This window comes from Nothobranchius furzeri, chromosome 17, assembly GCF_043380555.1.
Source record: "Nothobranchius furzeri strain GRZ-AD chromosome 17, NfurGRZ-RIMD1, whole genome shotgun sequence".
In the NCBI taxonomy this organism is placed as follows: Eukaryota; Metazoa; Chordata; class Actinopteri; order Cyprinodontiformes; family Nothobranchiidae; genus Nothobranchius; species Nothobranchius furzeri.
This window is the reverse complement of record NC_091757.1, coordinates 54,612,714-54,630,540: the sequence shown is the minus strand read 5'-3', so window position 1 is coordinate 54,630,540 and position 17,827 is coordinate 54,612,714. Positions and strand designations below refer to the sequence as shown.

Here is a 17,827-nt window from a genome sequence, read left to right as displayed (position 1 = left end):
GTCAGATATAATAACGGTGCTTTAAAATGATTGTTTATTAAATAAAAGCAACAACAATCTGTACTCTCAGCACGCTGCCATCTTATATTAACTGAGCAGGGAGTGAGGTGGTGGGGGCTCCAAGCCTATATTTGCCTTGGTCCCCAAATGCCTTGATACGGCCCTGGATGTGGGACTGACTTCTGGGGTGATCTGATTCTATCACATGTATAAATATTAAATGCTTATATATTATTGCTTTTCACTGGTAAAAATGTGTATTGGGGATAAATCTGCCTACTTTTTTTCTTTTCAAGCACTTTGTTTTGTTTTCTTGATTTTATGTGAATAATTTCCGGCCCTTTCTCTCTCTAATCTTCCTGCATGCTGCATGTTTTCTCCGTCTTCCAGAAAAACTGTAAACTAGATTTCCTACTTTCTAACTAATCAGCCAAAGGGATCTACCGTACGCAAAAAATATATATATTTTAATATGCACTGCGCTGCAGCAGCAATGAGTTGAAATCACCGGGGCACAGATTATGAACTCACAGGTGGGGATCTGGGCGGGGCCTTGGGGGTCGGGTCCTGACATGTATGCTGCCGGGAAGAAGGAAGGAACATGCAGCAGTGCCTGGCCCGGGTTCGGGGGCCTCAGGTAGACCTTGGCTCCTCTGCCAAAAAGTACATGAAGTACCAGAGAATATGGGCTGATATAAACGATCGCAAATGAATGACTTTGTTTTGGTGGATCGATTTTGTGAATATAACAGCGGCCGCGCGCAGGACGCAGCTGGAGGATTTGAGCCATTACCGCTGCGTCCTCTCTGCTCATAGAATGCCCGCAAAGCTGAGTCCATAAATGACGTCATATATGTAGATACTGGATCTTTTTTCAGGCTTCCCGCAATTTGAATTTTTAGGAAACCCACATCTTGATTCTGGGTTTAAAAATGCATTGTAATTACCACGTTACTGACAATTGTACCGAGTAAATATTACCATTTTCTTTCCCTGTAATGCCTTACATTACCACATTACAGCAAAAAGCAATGCATTACAGTAATTAATTACTTTTGTACCGCGTTACTCCCAACACTGGGTCTTAATGCTGTGGCACGGCAGGTTGCTTCACACGAGAGATCGGGCTGAGCTTAGTTGTTGGAGATGACTCAGAAAACAGGATGGCTCTTGAGTTTCTGTTCAGCAAGATGAGACAAATGTCAAAACTCGCCAGACTTAATCCTTTATTTTTTACAATCTCTTTACTTTGTCGACTGAGCACATCAAAAGCAGGAGTTTCTTCCCTGCAGACGCTTGGTAAACACAGCCCACAGATTAGTGTGAGCTTAATGAAATGTTGTAATCCTCTGCCCCCTCCGGCTCCACAGGCTCTCTGATCCAGCTGCCATCGGTGGAGCGAGGGAAACTGAGCAAGGTCCGTTTGGGCTCTCTGTCGCTGAAGAAGGAGGGAGAAAGACAATGTTTCCTCTTCACCAAACACTTCCTCGTCTGCACTCGCAGCTCTGGGGGAAAGCTGCACCTGCTGAAGGTAGCATCCGCGCTCTTCCAGAAGTGTGAAACGACACCTGAGAGGAAAATAGTGATCTAAATATTTGTGTTCGCGTTCTGATGTCCAACAGCAAGGGGGTGTTTTGTCCCTGATTGAGTGCACACTGATAGAGGAACCAGACGCCAGTGACGATGACTGTAAGTTTAATGTCTCTGCCTCTTCCACTCATGAGCAGCTTTTATTGGCTCCCTTAAACTCCTCATCCGTTTTATGAAGGTTAATTAGATGTCAAACAATAACTGTCTAGAATTACTTCCATTAAATATCAGATGTTCACCCTTCTAAATACCAGGTTTTGAACTTTTAACTTTACAGGACCCCCCCCCCCCCCCCCCCCTTATAAATTTGCAATTAGGGAGCTTATTGGCCTTCCACACACACACACACACACACACACACACACACACACACAGCCTATTTAACCCCATCTCCATGCGTGCATTTTACTTTTTACCACACTTAGGCCTAGTCCACACGTAGCCGTTTTTTTTTTAAAAAACGAATATCCGCCCCTCCAAAAACTTGCATCCACACCACCTCGTTTTAAAAAAAACTCTGTCCACACGTACCCGGATAAATACGTTGTTAAGGACATGCCAGACCTGTAGGCGGCAGTACTTCCCCCGTTCTTAACCTTGTCCTTCGTCTGTGGTCTTCCGCAAGGAGCAGTAATTCCGCTTGCAAAAACAAACAAGCAAAAAGCGCTTGGACAATTGATAAAGCGAGCGCAGCTCTGAGGGCATCCATGCTGTCGGCTAGTGTAAACACAGGTCGCACACGTGATGTCAGCATTTTTTTTGTCGCGGAAAGTGACGTTGCGGACCTTAAAACTCCGGTTTTGTCTGTCCACACGCAGACACCCAAAACGGAGAAAACGCAGATCTTCATTTTGGCCGGAGTTTTTAAAAAGATCCGTTTTCGTGTGAAAAAACTCCGTTTTCGTGTGGATGACAGGCCAAAACGTAGGAAAATATCTACGTTTTGGCAGATCCCCGGCTACGTGTGGACAGGGCCCAAATGTTAATTTCCTGTTTTACAGTAAAATTGGGATTTATTTTCTCGCTACTGCAGCTAAAGTTGGCGGTCAGGTGTTTGGTCAGCTTGACTTTAAGCTGGTAGTGGAGCCATCAGACTCACCTCCGTTCACCGTGGTCCTACTGACACCATCACGACAGGAGAAGGCTGCTTGGACCAGTGATATTAGCCAGGTAATACCCCCCCCCCCCAGAACACACCATGACAAACACGTATTAACAAGAACCTCCAAGCAGCAAGTGCACATCTCTGCTGGGCATTGGGAAGGCCTAGTGATGAGTAAACACAGACGGCGATACAGTTCCCCTGGGTCGAGTTCGGCTCACTGCCTCAGCTCTTCACAAACAAGGTAGCACCGTCCAGGTGTGTCAGGCTGGATTAAATCTTGTCAGACAGTAAAACACAAAGACTGCTTTTAAATGGCTTCTGTTTCACGTCATTGTTTTCCAACAAAAATGGGAGAAAGTATAAAATCCTGAATGAATTACCGTGTTTAAAACGGTCGTAAGCTCTTGTCCTTTTTCTCCCCTGTCCTCCCTGACTCTGCAGTGCATCGATAACATCCGCTGTAATGGCTTGATGACCAGCGTATTTGAGGAAAACTCCAAAGTCACCGTGCCTCACATGATCAAGTAAGTATTCCAGTATAAATGTGGATAAACACCCATGCCTTCATCCTAAGCACCTGCTGCCAAATAACTGTCCAAAGCATAATGAAACTGGCATGAACACTAGCATTTATTAACACCAAGATAAAAAGCCAACGTTGGCATTTCCAAGGATTTTAATTTGTGCTCACAGATTTTTGTGCTTGTGTTTTTTTTCCATCATTTTATCTTTCAAAATGCTTTATTTGACATTTGTGTAGCAGATTTGAGTTCCTCCTTTGGGGTTTTGGGTTTACAAACAAACACACAACCAAGGACGTAATTTTCACTTTAGAAGTGGGGGGGACACGGGGGGGGGGGGGGGGGGTATCTTTACAGTATGTTCTAATGGGAAACCGGCTTCAACGGTTGTTGTCCGCTTGTTCCTAGTGCTCAGCCAGTGTCAATTTAATATAGCGTAATATTATTTTTGGATGGTAAAAAGTGCAGGGGTCAAAACTTGACTTTGGAAAAAGTGGGGGGGACATGTCCCCCCTGTCCCCCCCCCCCAAAATTACGTCCATGCACACAACTATGTTTGCATGCTGGTGGAAAACAAAAGAAGGTTTCTGTGAACGTAGATATTTTCTATTAGAGATAAAAGTGTTTCTAAACAGATTTGAAAGTGAATAACTGCTATTCAGAAATGAAACTATTCTTTTATTTCCATGTCTCAAAAACGTTTTTCATCTTATATTCATTTTTAATTTGCTTTTAGAATTGTATTGTGTTCAGGGTTTTTCAAAATTAAAGAAGAAATTTGCCCCCCAAAAAGCTCCATCTGTTTGCAACCTGCTTAAATGAAAGAAGCAAGATGGATCCGTCTTTGGTCTAAAATGTTCTGTTGCATATTTAACAACTTTTGCTTCTTTTCCCCTAATAAAAAAACAAACAAGCTGAAATGTAAAATAATCAGTTTATTATATGGAAGCCCAGAAAGCCAACGGAAAAAAAAACCAACATTTTTTTAAATGTTTGATTTTTCCCAATTTTATTTATTTATTTATTTATTTATTTGCTCAGCCCACAAAGGCAAACTAAAAAAAAAGTGTTTTGGCTATAAAAGACATTTCGACATGTTTTTAGGTGAGAATTAAGACATTAAAGTGACAGTGTGTATTTTTCCTGGCCTTAGGGGGCATTAGATGCCTAAATCATTGCAAGTATTTTGTGTTGGAGTAAGACCTTACCAATGGATGCCTATTAGGTTCAAAAAGCCCCGGGGACTGCAAATTTCAGCAAAGTAGCTAACACATCAGACTTCCTTTCATCACTGGCAACGAGCGAAGAGGAAAATGTGTAAAACATCAATGTTTATAAATAGTGAAAGTTTTGTAACCGTTTGTTACAAATCAGTAAATACATTTTGTCCTCATGGGCTCCTGTAGAAGGAAATATGGCATCTAATATGACCTCGCCTAGAGACTTAGACCCACTCCCAAGTGTTTTAGACCAGATTTTTATAGTCTATATTTATATAGTGTATATTTTTCAACAACAGGGCATCATTTAATGAACTTTTAATAACATTCCGATGGATATTTCCAGAGATTAAAGGTCAAAACTACACATTGTCTCTTTAAAATGTCCACAAATGAAGTCACACATTTGAAAATCAGCCTATTTTTTTATTCACTTACAAACATATCAAAATGTCTTGAGCCAAATTTATGGTGGAATGAACAGCTTCTTATTTTCTGAGCCAACCTTCGCTGTAGCAAGAGCTGGTGGATAGAAAAGGTAATAGAAAAATACATACATAAAAGAGATTTATTTTTTCATTTGCCTTTCCAGGTTGAGCAAAAATGGAGAAAAAAACCCACTGAAGATTTCTAGGAGAAAAAATAACACTTTTTCATTTACGTTTCTGGGCTGAGCAACAAAATGCCACAAAAAAAAGTCTTTTTCCCGTTGCCTTCCAGGGATTCCGTATTATTGTTGCTCGTCTGAAATGAGTTTGAGCTCATTTTCTTGATCGGCAAGCTTTTGAAAAGCAAAAATGATCACAAATACGACATAGAACAAGATAAAATATGGCTTTTATTTGTCTGTTAATCATGAAATATCAACATTTTAAAATGTAATTCAAATTTGTACCATTTTTGGAAAATTATAATTCAATTATAAACAAATTAGGCTTAACTTGTATATATTTTTTGGTTTGCTGCATTCACCCATGCGTCATTGTGTGTGTGTGTGTGTGTGTGTGTGTGTGTGTCCATCAGATCCGATGTGCGCCTCCATAAAGATGATGTTGACATTTGCTTCAGCAAGACGCTCAACTCCTGCAAGGTCCCCCAGATCCGGTATGCCAGCGTGGAGCGGCTGCTGGAGAGGCTGACCGACCTGCGCTTCCTCTCCATTGACTTCCTCAACACCTTCCTGCACACATACAGGATCTTCACGGCGGCGTCTGTCGTCATGGACAAACTGGCTGACATCTACAAGAAACCCTTCTCGTCTATTCCAATCAGGTCGAAACCGTTCTTCTATACAGTTTCTGTTTGTAGCTAAATGTGTTTTTTTCTCTTATTCATTAAAAAAGAGCTCGAGAATGATGGAATCAGATCTTGGTGAATGTTTTGGGTTCCTCCAGAAGGTCAAACACACGCTGGATAAAACAAACTAAGCATGCGTTTTAGGGTAATGGGGTCTCATTTATCAAGCTAGCTTACGCACAAAACGGGGTCGGAAAACTGCGTAAGCAACTTTCCACACAAACTTTGGGATTTATGAAAGAAACTTAGTGGAAAAATGTGTGCAACGTTAAGTTGACTAAGGACCTGGCTTACACACATGCTGGACATGGAGAGCACCTGCAGTGCTGCTGCTGACAAGGATAAAATAATGAAATCCTGCACTATTATCTCTTGTACCGCTTCGTTTTCACACAGAACAAGACCCCCCCCACACGCACACACACACACACACACAGCCTAAAGCCAGAATACGGAATGCAGAAATCAGCAGGGGGCAGCAGTAGCTCAACAGGTTGAGCGGGTTGTCCAGTAATCGGAAGGTTGCAGGTTCGATCCCGGCTCCGGACAGAGAATTCTGCTGTTGTGTCCTTGGGCAAGACACTTAACCCACCTTGCCTGCTGGTGGTGGTCGGAGGGACCGGTGGCGCCTGTGCTCGGCAGCCTCGCCTCTGTCAGTGCGCCCCAGGGCAGCTGTGGCTACACTGTAGCTCATCCCCACCAGTGTGTGAATGTGTGTGTGAATGGATGACACTGTAGTGTAAAGCGCTTTGGAGTCCTTACTCTGAGAGGCGCTATACAAGTGCGGGTCATTTATCATCATTGAGACAGAATGCCATGTGTCTGTGACAGTGTGTGTCCTGTCTACCTGAACAAGGGGTGATCTCCGTTTGGCTGACTGGTTAGCGTGCGTGACTTTGCCACAGATCTCTCTGAAGAACTCACAACATTGACGGCTTCAGCAACGCTGTGCCACTCCGTGGATTTCCTCTTATTTGTTTTGCAAAAGCACTTCCTTTCATTTCTCCACCTCACCCACAGGTACCTGAATTCCTGCTTGTGAAATAGCGCTTCCTTGATCCGCGGTCGTGATCGAAATGCTGCAACGAGCCGGCTTATGTATCTGCATGAGATCCACAAGGCACTTTGCATTGACCATTTATGGCAGTAAGTGGGCGTGGTGAGGGCGGGATGTGACTAAAATGCAGCTGAGAAACATTCTCGTTAGTCCCCGATTTCTGAAGCGGAGATTGCGTGCAGCTGTGCGTACTCCATGTTTGATGGATCACAAACCTACTTGGCTTAAGTACATTTTTTTGCTGAGCTTAAGTACGGTCTCGATAACTGAGACCCCCCAGATGAACAGATGCCTTAACGGTGTTTTTGGGAGAGGAACAAGAACATTCTGTCAGTCAGAGGAGGTTCAGTCTGGCTCTTTTGGGTCTCTGGCTGCATCAGAATAGTGTTATTATTTCTTCCACAGCTTCTCTGCTTGAGTCAGAGTTTAAAACGGAAAAGCTTTTTCTTTGCCTAGAGGTGAGTTTTGTACTTTTAAAACCTTACTCCGCATCATTTGTGGATGATTTCACTGGACAGGAAGGGAGCATCCAGGTAATGGAGGTGCACAGGAGGGAAAGCTAGCGTTTATTACCATGAAAGGGATATGGCTGTAGGGATATTTAGTGCAAAACCTGAATTTTCTCAAATCGTTGTGGGGTGGTGAGACTCAGGAGACATGAAGGTGACCTGCTCAGCTCGGAGGAAAACACTTTACACATCTAATAGTTTACAAAGCAGCTGGATCTCACTGGAAGAGCACAGATAACACCCTCTCCATCCGGGGACATCTGCTGCGAAACCAAATCCAGGACTAATTTAAGTATTAAGAAGCTGGAGCATTGTCATGGTCTGCGTCTGCATCTCCCTCATGTGTCTCCTTGTGTTCCTCATGTGTCCCCTTGTCTACAGCCCCCTCCAGGTGTCCCCTCAGGTTCTGTGTCCTCTGTTCCCCAGCCCACTCCAGGTTCTCCCCTTAAGCTTCCTGTGCCCCTTCTTGCCTCCAGCTCCCACCAGGTTTCCCAGGTTCACCTGTTCTTGTTTTCTTGTATTATCTAACTAGTTTTTTCCTATAGTTCTCATAGGTTCAGGTTTTCTTCTCCTAGGTTCCTTGGTCCTTCCCCACCAGTTTATTAGTTCTCCTTTTCTCCTTAGATCTTTATTTTGTTCTCCCAGTCTTTAGGTTTTGGTTATTATTCATAGGTCATGTTTATTTTAGGCTGCGCAGTGGCGCAGTGGTTAGAGCTGTTGCCTTGTAGCGAGAAGGTCCTGGGTTCGCTTCCCGTCCTGGGATCTTTCTGCATGGAGTTAGCATGTTCTCCCTGTGCATGCGTGGGTTCTCTCCAGGTACTCCGGCTTCCTCCCACAGTCCAAAAACATGACTGTTAGGTTGATTGGTCTGTCCAAATTGTCCCTAGGTGTGAGCATGTGTGTGTGTGTGTGTGTGTGCATGATTGTTTGTCCTGTGTGTCTCTGTGTTGTCCTGCAATGGACTGGCTCTCTGTCCAGGGTGTACCCCGCCTGATTGCCCGTTGACCGCTGGTTGACCCCCCCCCCCCCCCCCCCCACCCCCCACCCCGACCCTGCATGGACAAAGCGGGTTCAGAAAATGGATGGATGGATGTTTATTTTACCTTCTCAGCTTAGTTTCCTCTCCCTGATTAGTTAATTGATTTCACTAGGTTCTCTCTGCTCACGCACCTGCAGCTCATCTCCCATTCATCCCGCCCCTGTGTATATAGGCCTAGTCCACACGTAGCCGGGGTTTTTTTAAAACGAATATCCGCCCCTCCAAAAACTTGCATCCACATCACCTCGTTTAAAAAAAAACTCTGTCCACACGTACCCGGATAAATACGTTGTTAAGGACATGCCAGACCTGTAGGTGGCAGTACTTCCCCCGTTCTTAACCTCGTCCTTCGTCTGTGGTCTTCCGCAAGGAGCAGTAATTCCGCTTGCAAAAACAAACAAGCAGAAAGCGCTTGGACAATTGATAAAGCGAGCGCAGCTCTGAGGGCATCCATGCTGTCGGCTAGTGTAAACACAGGTCGCACACGTGATGTCAGCATGTTTTTGTCGCGGAAAGTGACGTTGCGGACCTTAAAACTCCGGTTTTGTCTGTCCACACGCAGACACCCAAAACGGAGAAAACACAGATCTTCACTTTGGCCGGAGTTTTTAAAAAGATCCGTTTTTGTGTGAAAAAACTCCGTTTTCGTGTGGACGACAGGCCAAAACGTAGACAAATATCTACGTTTTGGCAGATCCCCGGCTACGTGTGGACGGGGCCTTAACCTTGTCTGTGTTGTTGGACCATTGTTTGCGTCAGCCTCGTCCCGTCCCCCTCTCTAGATTTGAATATCTCTCTAGGTCTCTTGTGTTCTTAGATTTCTCTCGGTTTTGATATTAGGATTTTTGGACTTTGGTTTTTGGCTCCCTGCCTCCTTTGGATTTACTCCTTAATAAAGGATTTTACCTCCTGCCTCGTGTCTCTGGTTCTGCATCTTGGGTCCTAACCGTCCTCCAAACCCACATCCTGACAAGCATCAGCTGTAGCCGACAGAGACACGAGCAAAAATCTTAATAAGTAGTAATGGCTAATGACTAAATCCACGTGGTGAGATCTACGACGACCTGCTTTTGCTTTATGTTCTGGATTAGTGTTGCACTGAGGACAGTAAACTACTAAAGCACTCCTCCTCTCTCTCAGGGGCTTCTCGTTTGAAAACCAGATCCAGTTGACTTGTACAGTCCACTCACGTACATTTACTACAGAAATAAAGAAAAACACCTCTGTTCATGAAGTTGTCTGGCTCAAGTGCACCTTTTCTCCAACTGAATAATTTATCTTCCAGCATCTTTCCTCAAATCACGTCCCGTTCCTGTTGCATCTCCTTTTATTTCCATGTCTAAATCCACTCGTTGACACTCATCCATCTATTCTGTTTGTTGTCCATCTCCTTTGTCTACATGTAACCCTTCCAACTCCAGGGTCCAGTACCACACATTTGACCGTCTGCCCATCTCATCCATGTGTCCCGACTACGGTCTGAAGATGATGAAGATAGCCGTGGATCAGTCCAAGTAACCGAGTCTTTTATCTGGCCTCTGCTTCTGTTAGGCTCTTCCTGAACTGATGCACGACTTTCCTTTCCCTAGCCTGAATGGATCCTTTTTGCAACTAAAGCACAGAGATTGTAATTGTTCCCATCTCAACAGATTTAAATGAGTGAAAACCAAAGAAATAGAATAAATAAAATGGTGTCCAGCATGTTTTTAAGATCGAATGTTTGTTTTGTTTTTCATTTGTTTAGAAGATTTATCCTGATCCATCACTTTGTGACGTTTCGTTTGGATATTTTTCTCCTGCCTGTTGCTTCTCATCACATTTCTATCCTCCCTTCCATTTCTGACTTTCCTTTTTTTTTTTGCATTTCCCCCCTTTTTGCCAAAATGCTTCTCACGCGTGCTCCCTTGAGTGCTGCAGCTGATTTTTGCTGTTTAATGTTTCTGGGCATATAAACTAGAGCTAAACGTATACTACGGTAAATTCACAACTTAACAGATGTTCACATTTATATTCCGTTAAGACCTAATTTATTTTTATGCATTTGGATTGTGTCAAAGAGGTAAGGCAAGCTTCCTAAACCTTAGAGGATTATCTCCAGGCCCAGCCTCATTCCACTGTATGGTATCAGCACTGTGCAAACCTGCTATCAGACTTTTAAGGGGACATATTAAGATTTTTTTCTTAAATTATAATAGTTCTATGGTCAGTACCAAACATGTTTATGAAGTTCTTTGCACTAAATCCTTTTCACATAAAGCAAATTAGTCAGCTGTACAGAATGAGCTGTTTCAGTCCTTTTAAGAAAACAAGCTGAAGCTGGCCACTCCCACTCATCCCCCACTCAGGCTGCTATAAGCTGAGAAGCTCCAATATATGAGGGGCTAAAGCTTGGTTTATGCTTGACGCATTCACTTTCCGCGCGGTGATGCGGCTCGCGGCTGGAACGCGCTTCACAACTCGCAGCGTTTATGGTTTGTGCGGCTCGTCTCTGCGGTGAGCCAATATTCTCCCAAACTGTAGGGGGCAGCATGGAGCTCTACAGCATGCATCCAACACTACACCACAGTAGAAGTAGAAATCACTGTTTACAACATGGTATTTCAGCATTTTTAACAGCGTCCTCGTCTTTTCCGACAGTGCGAGCTATTTCTCTCCAAGAATTATTAACAACATGTTGATCACGGTGATCTCTGAGAGCTGAATCATACAAATGTCTGTATTTACGAACCTCTGCCGTGCCGGTCCGCCATGTTTTTCCGCGTCCGACCGTCCGCGTGGTTAGAAATTTTCCGAGGTGCGCGTTGCGGAAATCTTGGGCCGTGCGGAGACGCGGTGGAGGGGCGTGGTTGTTAAAATGATGCAAAATGACGCTACTTTTCCGCGCGGAGCCGTGCGGACCTCGCGGACGCGTCAAGCATAAACCAACCTTAAGTGTAGAGCTGCTGCTCCTTTTTTAGCAGCTCTCTCTTGCACGCGGGAGGTGGTTTTATCCTAATTTTCCCGCTTGTGACATCACAAATGGGAACTTTTAGAAACGGCTTGTTTTAGGTAAATAATTCCTTTTCTGACAGAAAATAGATGTTTTTCACATTTGGAGTGTTTATAGAGGCTGAAGAGACTCACATTTCAGCACAAAAGGAAGCAAAAAAATCTGTTTTACATAAAATGTCTATTTTATTATCTTAGTTTTAGGGGTAACTTTATCATAAGCCAGAGCAGGTCCTCGTTCAAAACAAACTGATGGGTTTTTCTTGCTGCGTCAAAGCAATTGTTGCTTTAACCGAACCAGTTTTGCTGCTTGAGCTAACAGTGAGTGAGACTGAAGCCTTTAAAATCAAAGGTGTCACTGCAGACTCACAAATGTTTCAACTGGTCTCTGAGGCTGAGCTTTGAGATTGAAGCTCTGTCCTTATTGCTCTCTCACTCCTCCTTCTATCTAATGTTTATGTTTATGTTTATTTATTTGGCAGACGCTTTTATCCAAAGTGTCTTACAATTTATAACCTATAGGACATGTTGTGATCCATGGGGGAAACCGGAGTACCCGGAGGAAACCCACGCATGCATGGGGAGAACACGCAACTCCACGCAGAAAGGCCGCAGCCGAGTTTCGAACCCGCGACCTTCGTGCTGCGAGGCAACAGTGCTAACCACTGCGCCACCGTGCAGCCTAATAAGGACATTGTCAGATTCAATAAGGTGGTGTTTGCTCCTGGCATCTAATAATGCTTGGACCAAAGTGTCACAACACCAATGCCAAAATACGCCCTGATTGGATGTCAGAGAGGCTCCCAGCTACCGGACGATGAAGCAATGCTCTAAGCTCTGAAGACAAGAACGGGTTGGTTTTGCAGCTACGTGTGCAGGTGCTCAAACTAAAGCAACACAATCGTTTACAGTATCACAGTAACCTTTAATTATTACTCTTCTTCAAACTTACTGGAGCTTCTGTCCAAATCTAATTCTAAAGAGAAAGATGAAATTGATCAGGGAGTTTCCAACCATAATACCAAACCAACCTGACGGTTGCCAGGAAGCACCTTAGAGCCAAGAGAAGAGGAATAAAGTGATGACAGTTCTCTCAGGGTTCAGCATTATTACAGCTGCGTTGAGCTCACTTGTCCAGCTTTATTGCAGTTCCTTACAAATGGGGGGTGCTTACAGGCTGCACAAAGGTGTAAAAGTCCTGAAATGTTAAAACAGAGACTGGAAACAACCAGGAATAAAAGCTGGCAGTCGCCAAGGCAACCGGAAAGATGTTGTGTTATTTCCAGCTCAGTGTGCTGGAGTATGGAGATGCCACAATGAAAAACTGCCAAAATAACATCTGACTGCATATTTGCACCCACTCATTACAAATCACTCTGCCTAAGTCCAAACAACTCAGTGTCACAAATATAACAAAAAGCTCACTCTATGCTCAGGAGAATCTACAATCAGAGTTCATTTCATCTGAATCAGACTCCGGTACACACTTTGTGTTTCTCCAACTCTCTGGAGCTTTTCCAGCACCCGTAGTTCTGCTAAAACGCGTTTCTTTCTCCTTTCCAGGTCCTTGGAGCTGTTTTTTGCCACCAATCAGAACAATCGAGGCAGTGATAACATGAATGACAGATCCCCTCGCCTCTGCCGCAAGTTCTCCTCTCCTCCCCCGTTATCAGTCTCATCCCGCACCTCCTCGCCTGTCCGAACCCGAAAGCTTTCTCTTCACTCCCCCATCACCGCCAGGGTTGGAGGCCTGGACCTGACATCTCCAGTGTCCAACTCCAGCATCAACCACAACACTTCCCAGTCTGCTGCCAGCAGCCCCACCTCTGCCCACACGCCTCAAACACCAACACCCCAGACCCCGACTCCGACTGCTACCTCTCCTCCTCCTCCTCTTGCCTCCTCCACCTCTCCTCCTCCCAACAATTCCAAATCGCCACAGGATCAAGCTCCTCTGACTCCCTCCTCACCCGATCAGAGTCCTTGTCCAACAGCAGAGGGAGATGAGATGCCGAAGATCGACCCCTTCTGTGGGAAGCTGAGACGAAGCATTCGGAGAAGTAAGTTACGATTTTAAGTAAACCATAATTACTTAGAAAAACGTTACGACTAGGCTTTCAAAAGCTCATTATGCTTCGCATACTCTTGATTGGCTGAGCGTTGGTCTGCTGATGGTGAAAACAGAAAGTAAAACGAAAGGATTTGAAAAGCCTGACAGATCATGTCACACTCTCCCATCTTCTCCCTCGCGTTTGACTATGTAATGATTTAAATTACATGTTATTTAATAAGCCATGAGATTCCATAGGAAATATGAAATCAACCTTATGGATCCGTTGGGTTATTTTAACCAGAAGATTGGAACTTTTTATTGCAGGGATTAGATAACAGCTTCGTATTAATGCAGAGACAACAGAAGAGAGAGAGTCGAGTTTAAAAGTTTAAAGATTTATTACTAAACAAATTAAACTAGACTAACTTTAACACTAAATGTATGGTGTAACTAAGGTGGATGAGACGGAGAATGGTGTAGTGTGGAATGTTGCTCAGAACCAGCAAATCCGAAGAAGCGATTAGTTCTGATGGGAATCGAAGGTGATGTTGTCGTGCTAAGCTTTGATTTGGAGATTCATAAACGCATTCGACGCCATTTGTCGGTCTACATACCCTTTTGGAAGTCCCCGTCTAGATCAGGAGGTGTAAAGGTCCAGCTTGACCTTATGGAGCCGAAGCCTGTAGCACAGCCACGGCAGCCGACCACCCGTCTTGAGATACTTCCTGGTCACGACAATTTGTTGGCGTCTAGCGAGACCCAAACCTGGGTCGTGATGGTTCAGCTTTTATTCTGAAAGGAACCGTTGCAGCAGGTGGAACAGCAACAGATTTTATCCAGCTTGTCGTTGGTTCTTTCGGCTGAAGAGGAAAGTTACGGATTGGCCACTCCGACAACTCCTCTAGAACGCTTTGAACTGGCGTTAAAGATGACGTGGGCATAGTTTTATACTTCGAATGTTTTGGTTTATGGTCGAATGAAAAGATGACAGATTTACCAAACACCACCAAAACCACGCCTCCGTCAGATCTGGCAGATTCTGATTGGATCAGTAAAACAATGTGTCGTGTCTTAACGCTACGTGAGATCAGTCCTAGTGGAAACATTTAAAGTCATATTACTTATTACATTCTATAGGATTATAATAAAGTAATTAATATTTTGATTTCACAGATTGGTCACATCTTATTATTGACTAACACTTTGTTTGATTAGCTTTATTAAAATAGAGTTCTTTGATTTATTAAAGGAGAGAGTCCATTATTCATTCTTCTCTTGAACTGGAAAGAAGCAGGTTAGAAGCAAATGAATGAGACCTTGAGGCCATATCTCATGCAGACTAGTTCTGTGTCAGAGGAGAGGGGAAGATGACTTTTAGGTGGAAAACAGTTATTTCATTCGGTTACAACTAAAATAGTTGATTTTACTTTAAATGTTGTCTTTGGTCCACTGTTGTTTCTCATTTTGTATGTGTATTTTACTGTCTGACACTTTAGTGGACCTTGTTGTTTTTTATTTTATTTTAACTAAACTGGATTTTGATTCTCAAAAGGGCTTAACCCTCTGGAGGCAGGCGTTGCAGATTTGCAACAGTTAAAACCTACCTGGTTACCCCACAAACGTATTTCATGAGCATTTTTTAACTCAGAAGTATCCTCGAAGGACTTATTTGTTCGTCCTTTTATCGAAACGTATTTTGAGCCTGAGAGGGTTAAAAGTTAATTGAACTAAGATTTAATTATGTGTTGTCTGTAGAAGCATGCTGTTGGACTGTAGGGGGAAATTAGCACTATTTTTTCCAGAACTGCGCTGCTCTGGGTGGCTGCATGTTGGAGTAGCTCTGTTGACTACATGTAAGTTTTGCCTTTTCTTGGACATTTTTTCTTCTAGTTTCTCAAGAAAAACTGTATTTTTTTGGACACTTTACTTTTCTGTTTCTGGTGCTGTGAAGCTTCGAGGATTTTTACTGCTATTTTTTAGCTTTTTTCACTTTTTGAGCATTTGTTATGATACGTAACCATGGCAACAAGCTGGTTTACAATCAGGAGCAGCTGATTAACTTTGGAAAGGCTGAAATAATACCTCAACTGAAGCCACAAATCCCAAATGAGCTAAAACGCAAGAAGCGTGGGTGCAGAGGGGAGCAAAACGGAGACCAAGAAAGAGGAAATTCAAACCATCTCTTCCATCGATCATAATGGGCAATGTGAGATCACTGGCCAACAAGATGGAGCAACTCCAAGCCCTTTCAAGGACTCAGCCAGAGTTTCGGCAGTTTCGAACCGCTGGAGGAGATAATGCAAAGAAGAATTCTCCAGAGAATCAAGAACATGATGGACAACCCTGAGCATTCTCTTCACAAGACTGTCCGACAACGGAAGAGTGTCTTCAGTCAGAGGCTTCTTCAGTTTGGCTGCAACACTGACCGCTACTGGAGATCCTTCCTGCCAACAGCCATTGTAATATACAACAACTCTTTGATTACTTGATTATTATTATTTTTCTGAGCTACTACAGCAATCAGTTTCCCTCTGGGATTAATAAAGTATTTTTGAATTTGAATTGAATTGAATTGCAGTCCAGCGTGGACAAGGGGGTAAGCTGCTAATTGGACCGGAGGTGGGTGGGGTGGGAGTCAGACAAAATACAAAATAAAGTACTTTTACTTGTGAAACTTTATATAAAATAAAGAGAAGTAGAAATGTTCCATATCATGCTATTTCAGACCTTTGATAGCAAAGGTGTGCTCAGTATATGATAAAATATTATCTTGGCAATAATGAGATGGCATTTATTTTAAATACAAGTTATTTTCATCAGCCTAAATTTATGCTTTGTTTCAATGAAACTCTGCCCACTCCGATAAAACGTGCTTACAACAGCGTCTTAGACGAGTGAGGTGTTTATTGGCATCTCTCTGAGCACTCTAACCACCAAGTCTGCTACATAACAGCAGTCGCCAAAGCCACGTATCCTGTGCTGGTCAGAAGAGACGGGTTTCAGATCAGAGACTAGCTTCCAGGAGAGGAGCAGGGCCTGATGACGAGTTTCCTTTGACACTTTACAGGATTTTCAAGGTAAAACTCAAAATTTGCTGCTGAAACAGGAAAATGCATGAATGCAGCCCAACAATGGGTTTAGTTTTTTTTTCTTATGAGTAAATAATAATATCACATGATAAAAAAGTTCATTTTTTTCCATGATATGGCCTCTTTAAGTAAAGTACAGAAAAATTACACTTAAGAACAGTAACAAGGTACTTGTACATTGGTGAAATAACATTGGTAACACTTTACAATAAGGGTCCCTTTATTAATTTTACTGATATTGTTAAAGAGCTAGTCACCCCCTACCAGAGTCTTACTTCACTCCCACTTCCTGTTTGAAAAATGCAACAAATGCTGTTGCATTTTTGGGGTGGCTCACCAAATTGGTCCTTGTGGTAACTCTGGGAGAGTTTAGCCTGTGGCGATGTATTGCATTGCTCCTTTATTAGGCCCGAGCAGCGAAGCGCTGCGAAGGCCTATTGTATCTGCTCCGTTTATTAGGCCCGAGCAGCGAAGCGCTGCGAAGGCCTATTGTATCTGCTCCGTTTATTAGGCCCGAGCAGCGAAGCGCTGCGAAGGCCTATTGTATCTGCTCCGTTTCTTTTTCTTTCTTTTTTTTTCTTTTTTTTTCTTCCGCGTCTTTGGATGGCCTTTAGGGGGTCTTAGCATATCCAAAAACTCACAAAATTCTGGCCCAATATAGAAAGTGCGTGAAATTTACGTATTTCACTGGCAACGTGAAAGTTGGTAAAAAAATGTTTCGACAGCGCCCCCTGGAAAATTTAAAATACCCCTCCGCTTTGACCTTTTTTCATAGTAGAGTGATGAAATTTGGTACACTTGTAGAACTCAACAATACGCACAGAAAAGCCTCTTGCACCCATGGTCAATATCAAACAGGAAGTCGGCCATTTTGGACTAAAGTGGCCATTTTGACCCCGTTTTGGCCATTTCTATGGTCTATATTTGGTTGAACAGTTTGGTCATTTTTCGCACGATTGTCTCAAAAATAGTGTGCGATCGAAGAGAAGCGATGGACGAATCAAATGAGCAAATAAAATTGACTTTTCGTAAATACTGAAGGGGCGGGGCCAGGCCTCAAAGTTTGAGCACTCGCCAAAAAAATTCAAATTGCTTTAATTTCATAAATGAAAGTATTACAGCTAAAGTAATTTTCTATGGACAATCGTCATCGCCCCCCGAAGACAAATGAATGGTCGATTGATGATGTCACATAAGCCCCGCCCCCTCAGGCCTTAAAAGGTCAAGTTTTACTGGGAAATTTTCCAAAATTCGCCCTTTCAAATAATCAGCCCAAATTTGTAGCAGGTAACTGAAGACAAGTTGGGGGTTGCTTGGCGTCACTTTATGGGAGTTTTCTGCAGAAGGCGGGGCTGTGGTG

The 17,827-nt window shown here is 43.3% G+C and overlaps 1 protein-coding gene across 3 annotated transcripts in view; it reads left to right on the top strand.

Annotated features, from left to right (window-relative positions):
* The window catches only part of rasgrf2b (Ras protein-specific guanine nucleotide-releasing factor 2b), a 160,659-nt gene that overhangs the window by 66,636 nt on the left and 76,196 nt on the right, over nucleotides 1-17,827 (top strand). For 2 of the 3 annotated variants that reach the window (XM_054731605.2, XM_054731607.2), the window contains exons 11-17: nucleotides 1,371-1,531; nucleotides 1,623-1,689; nucleotides 2,624-2,760; nucleotides 3,137-3,219; nucleotides 5,460-5,708; nucleotides 9,759-9,851; nucleotides 12,889-13,385. In XM_054731605.2, the coding sequence (XP_054587580.2) occupies nucleotides 1,371-1,531; nucleotides 1,623-1,689; nucleotides 2,624-2,760; nucleotides 3,137-3,219; nucleotides 5,460-5,708; nucleotides 9,759-9,851; nucleotides 12,889-13,385 (1,287 nt within the window). The remainder of the gene's footprint in view (nucleotides 1-1,370; nucleotides 1,532-1,622; nucleotides 1,690-2,623; nucleotides 2,761-3,136; nucleotides 3,220-5,459; nucleotides 5,709-9,758; nucleotides 9,852-12,888; nucleotides 13,386-17,827) is intronic. The other variant, XM_054731606.2, reaches the window with a different exon arrangement.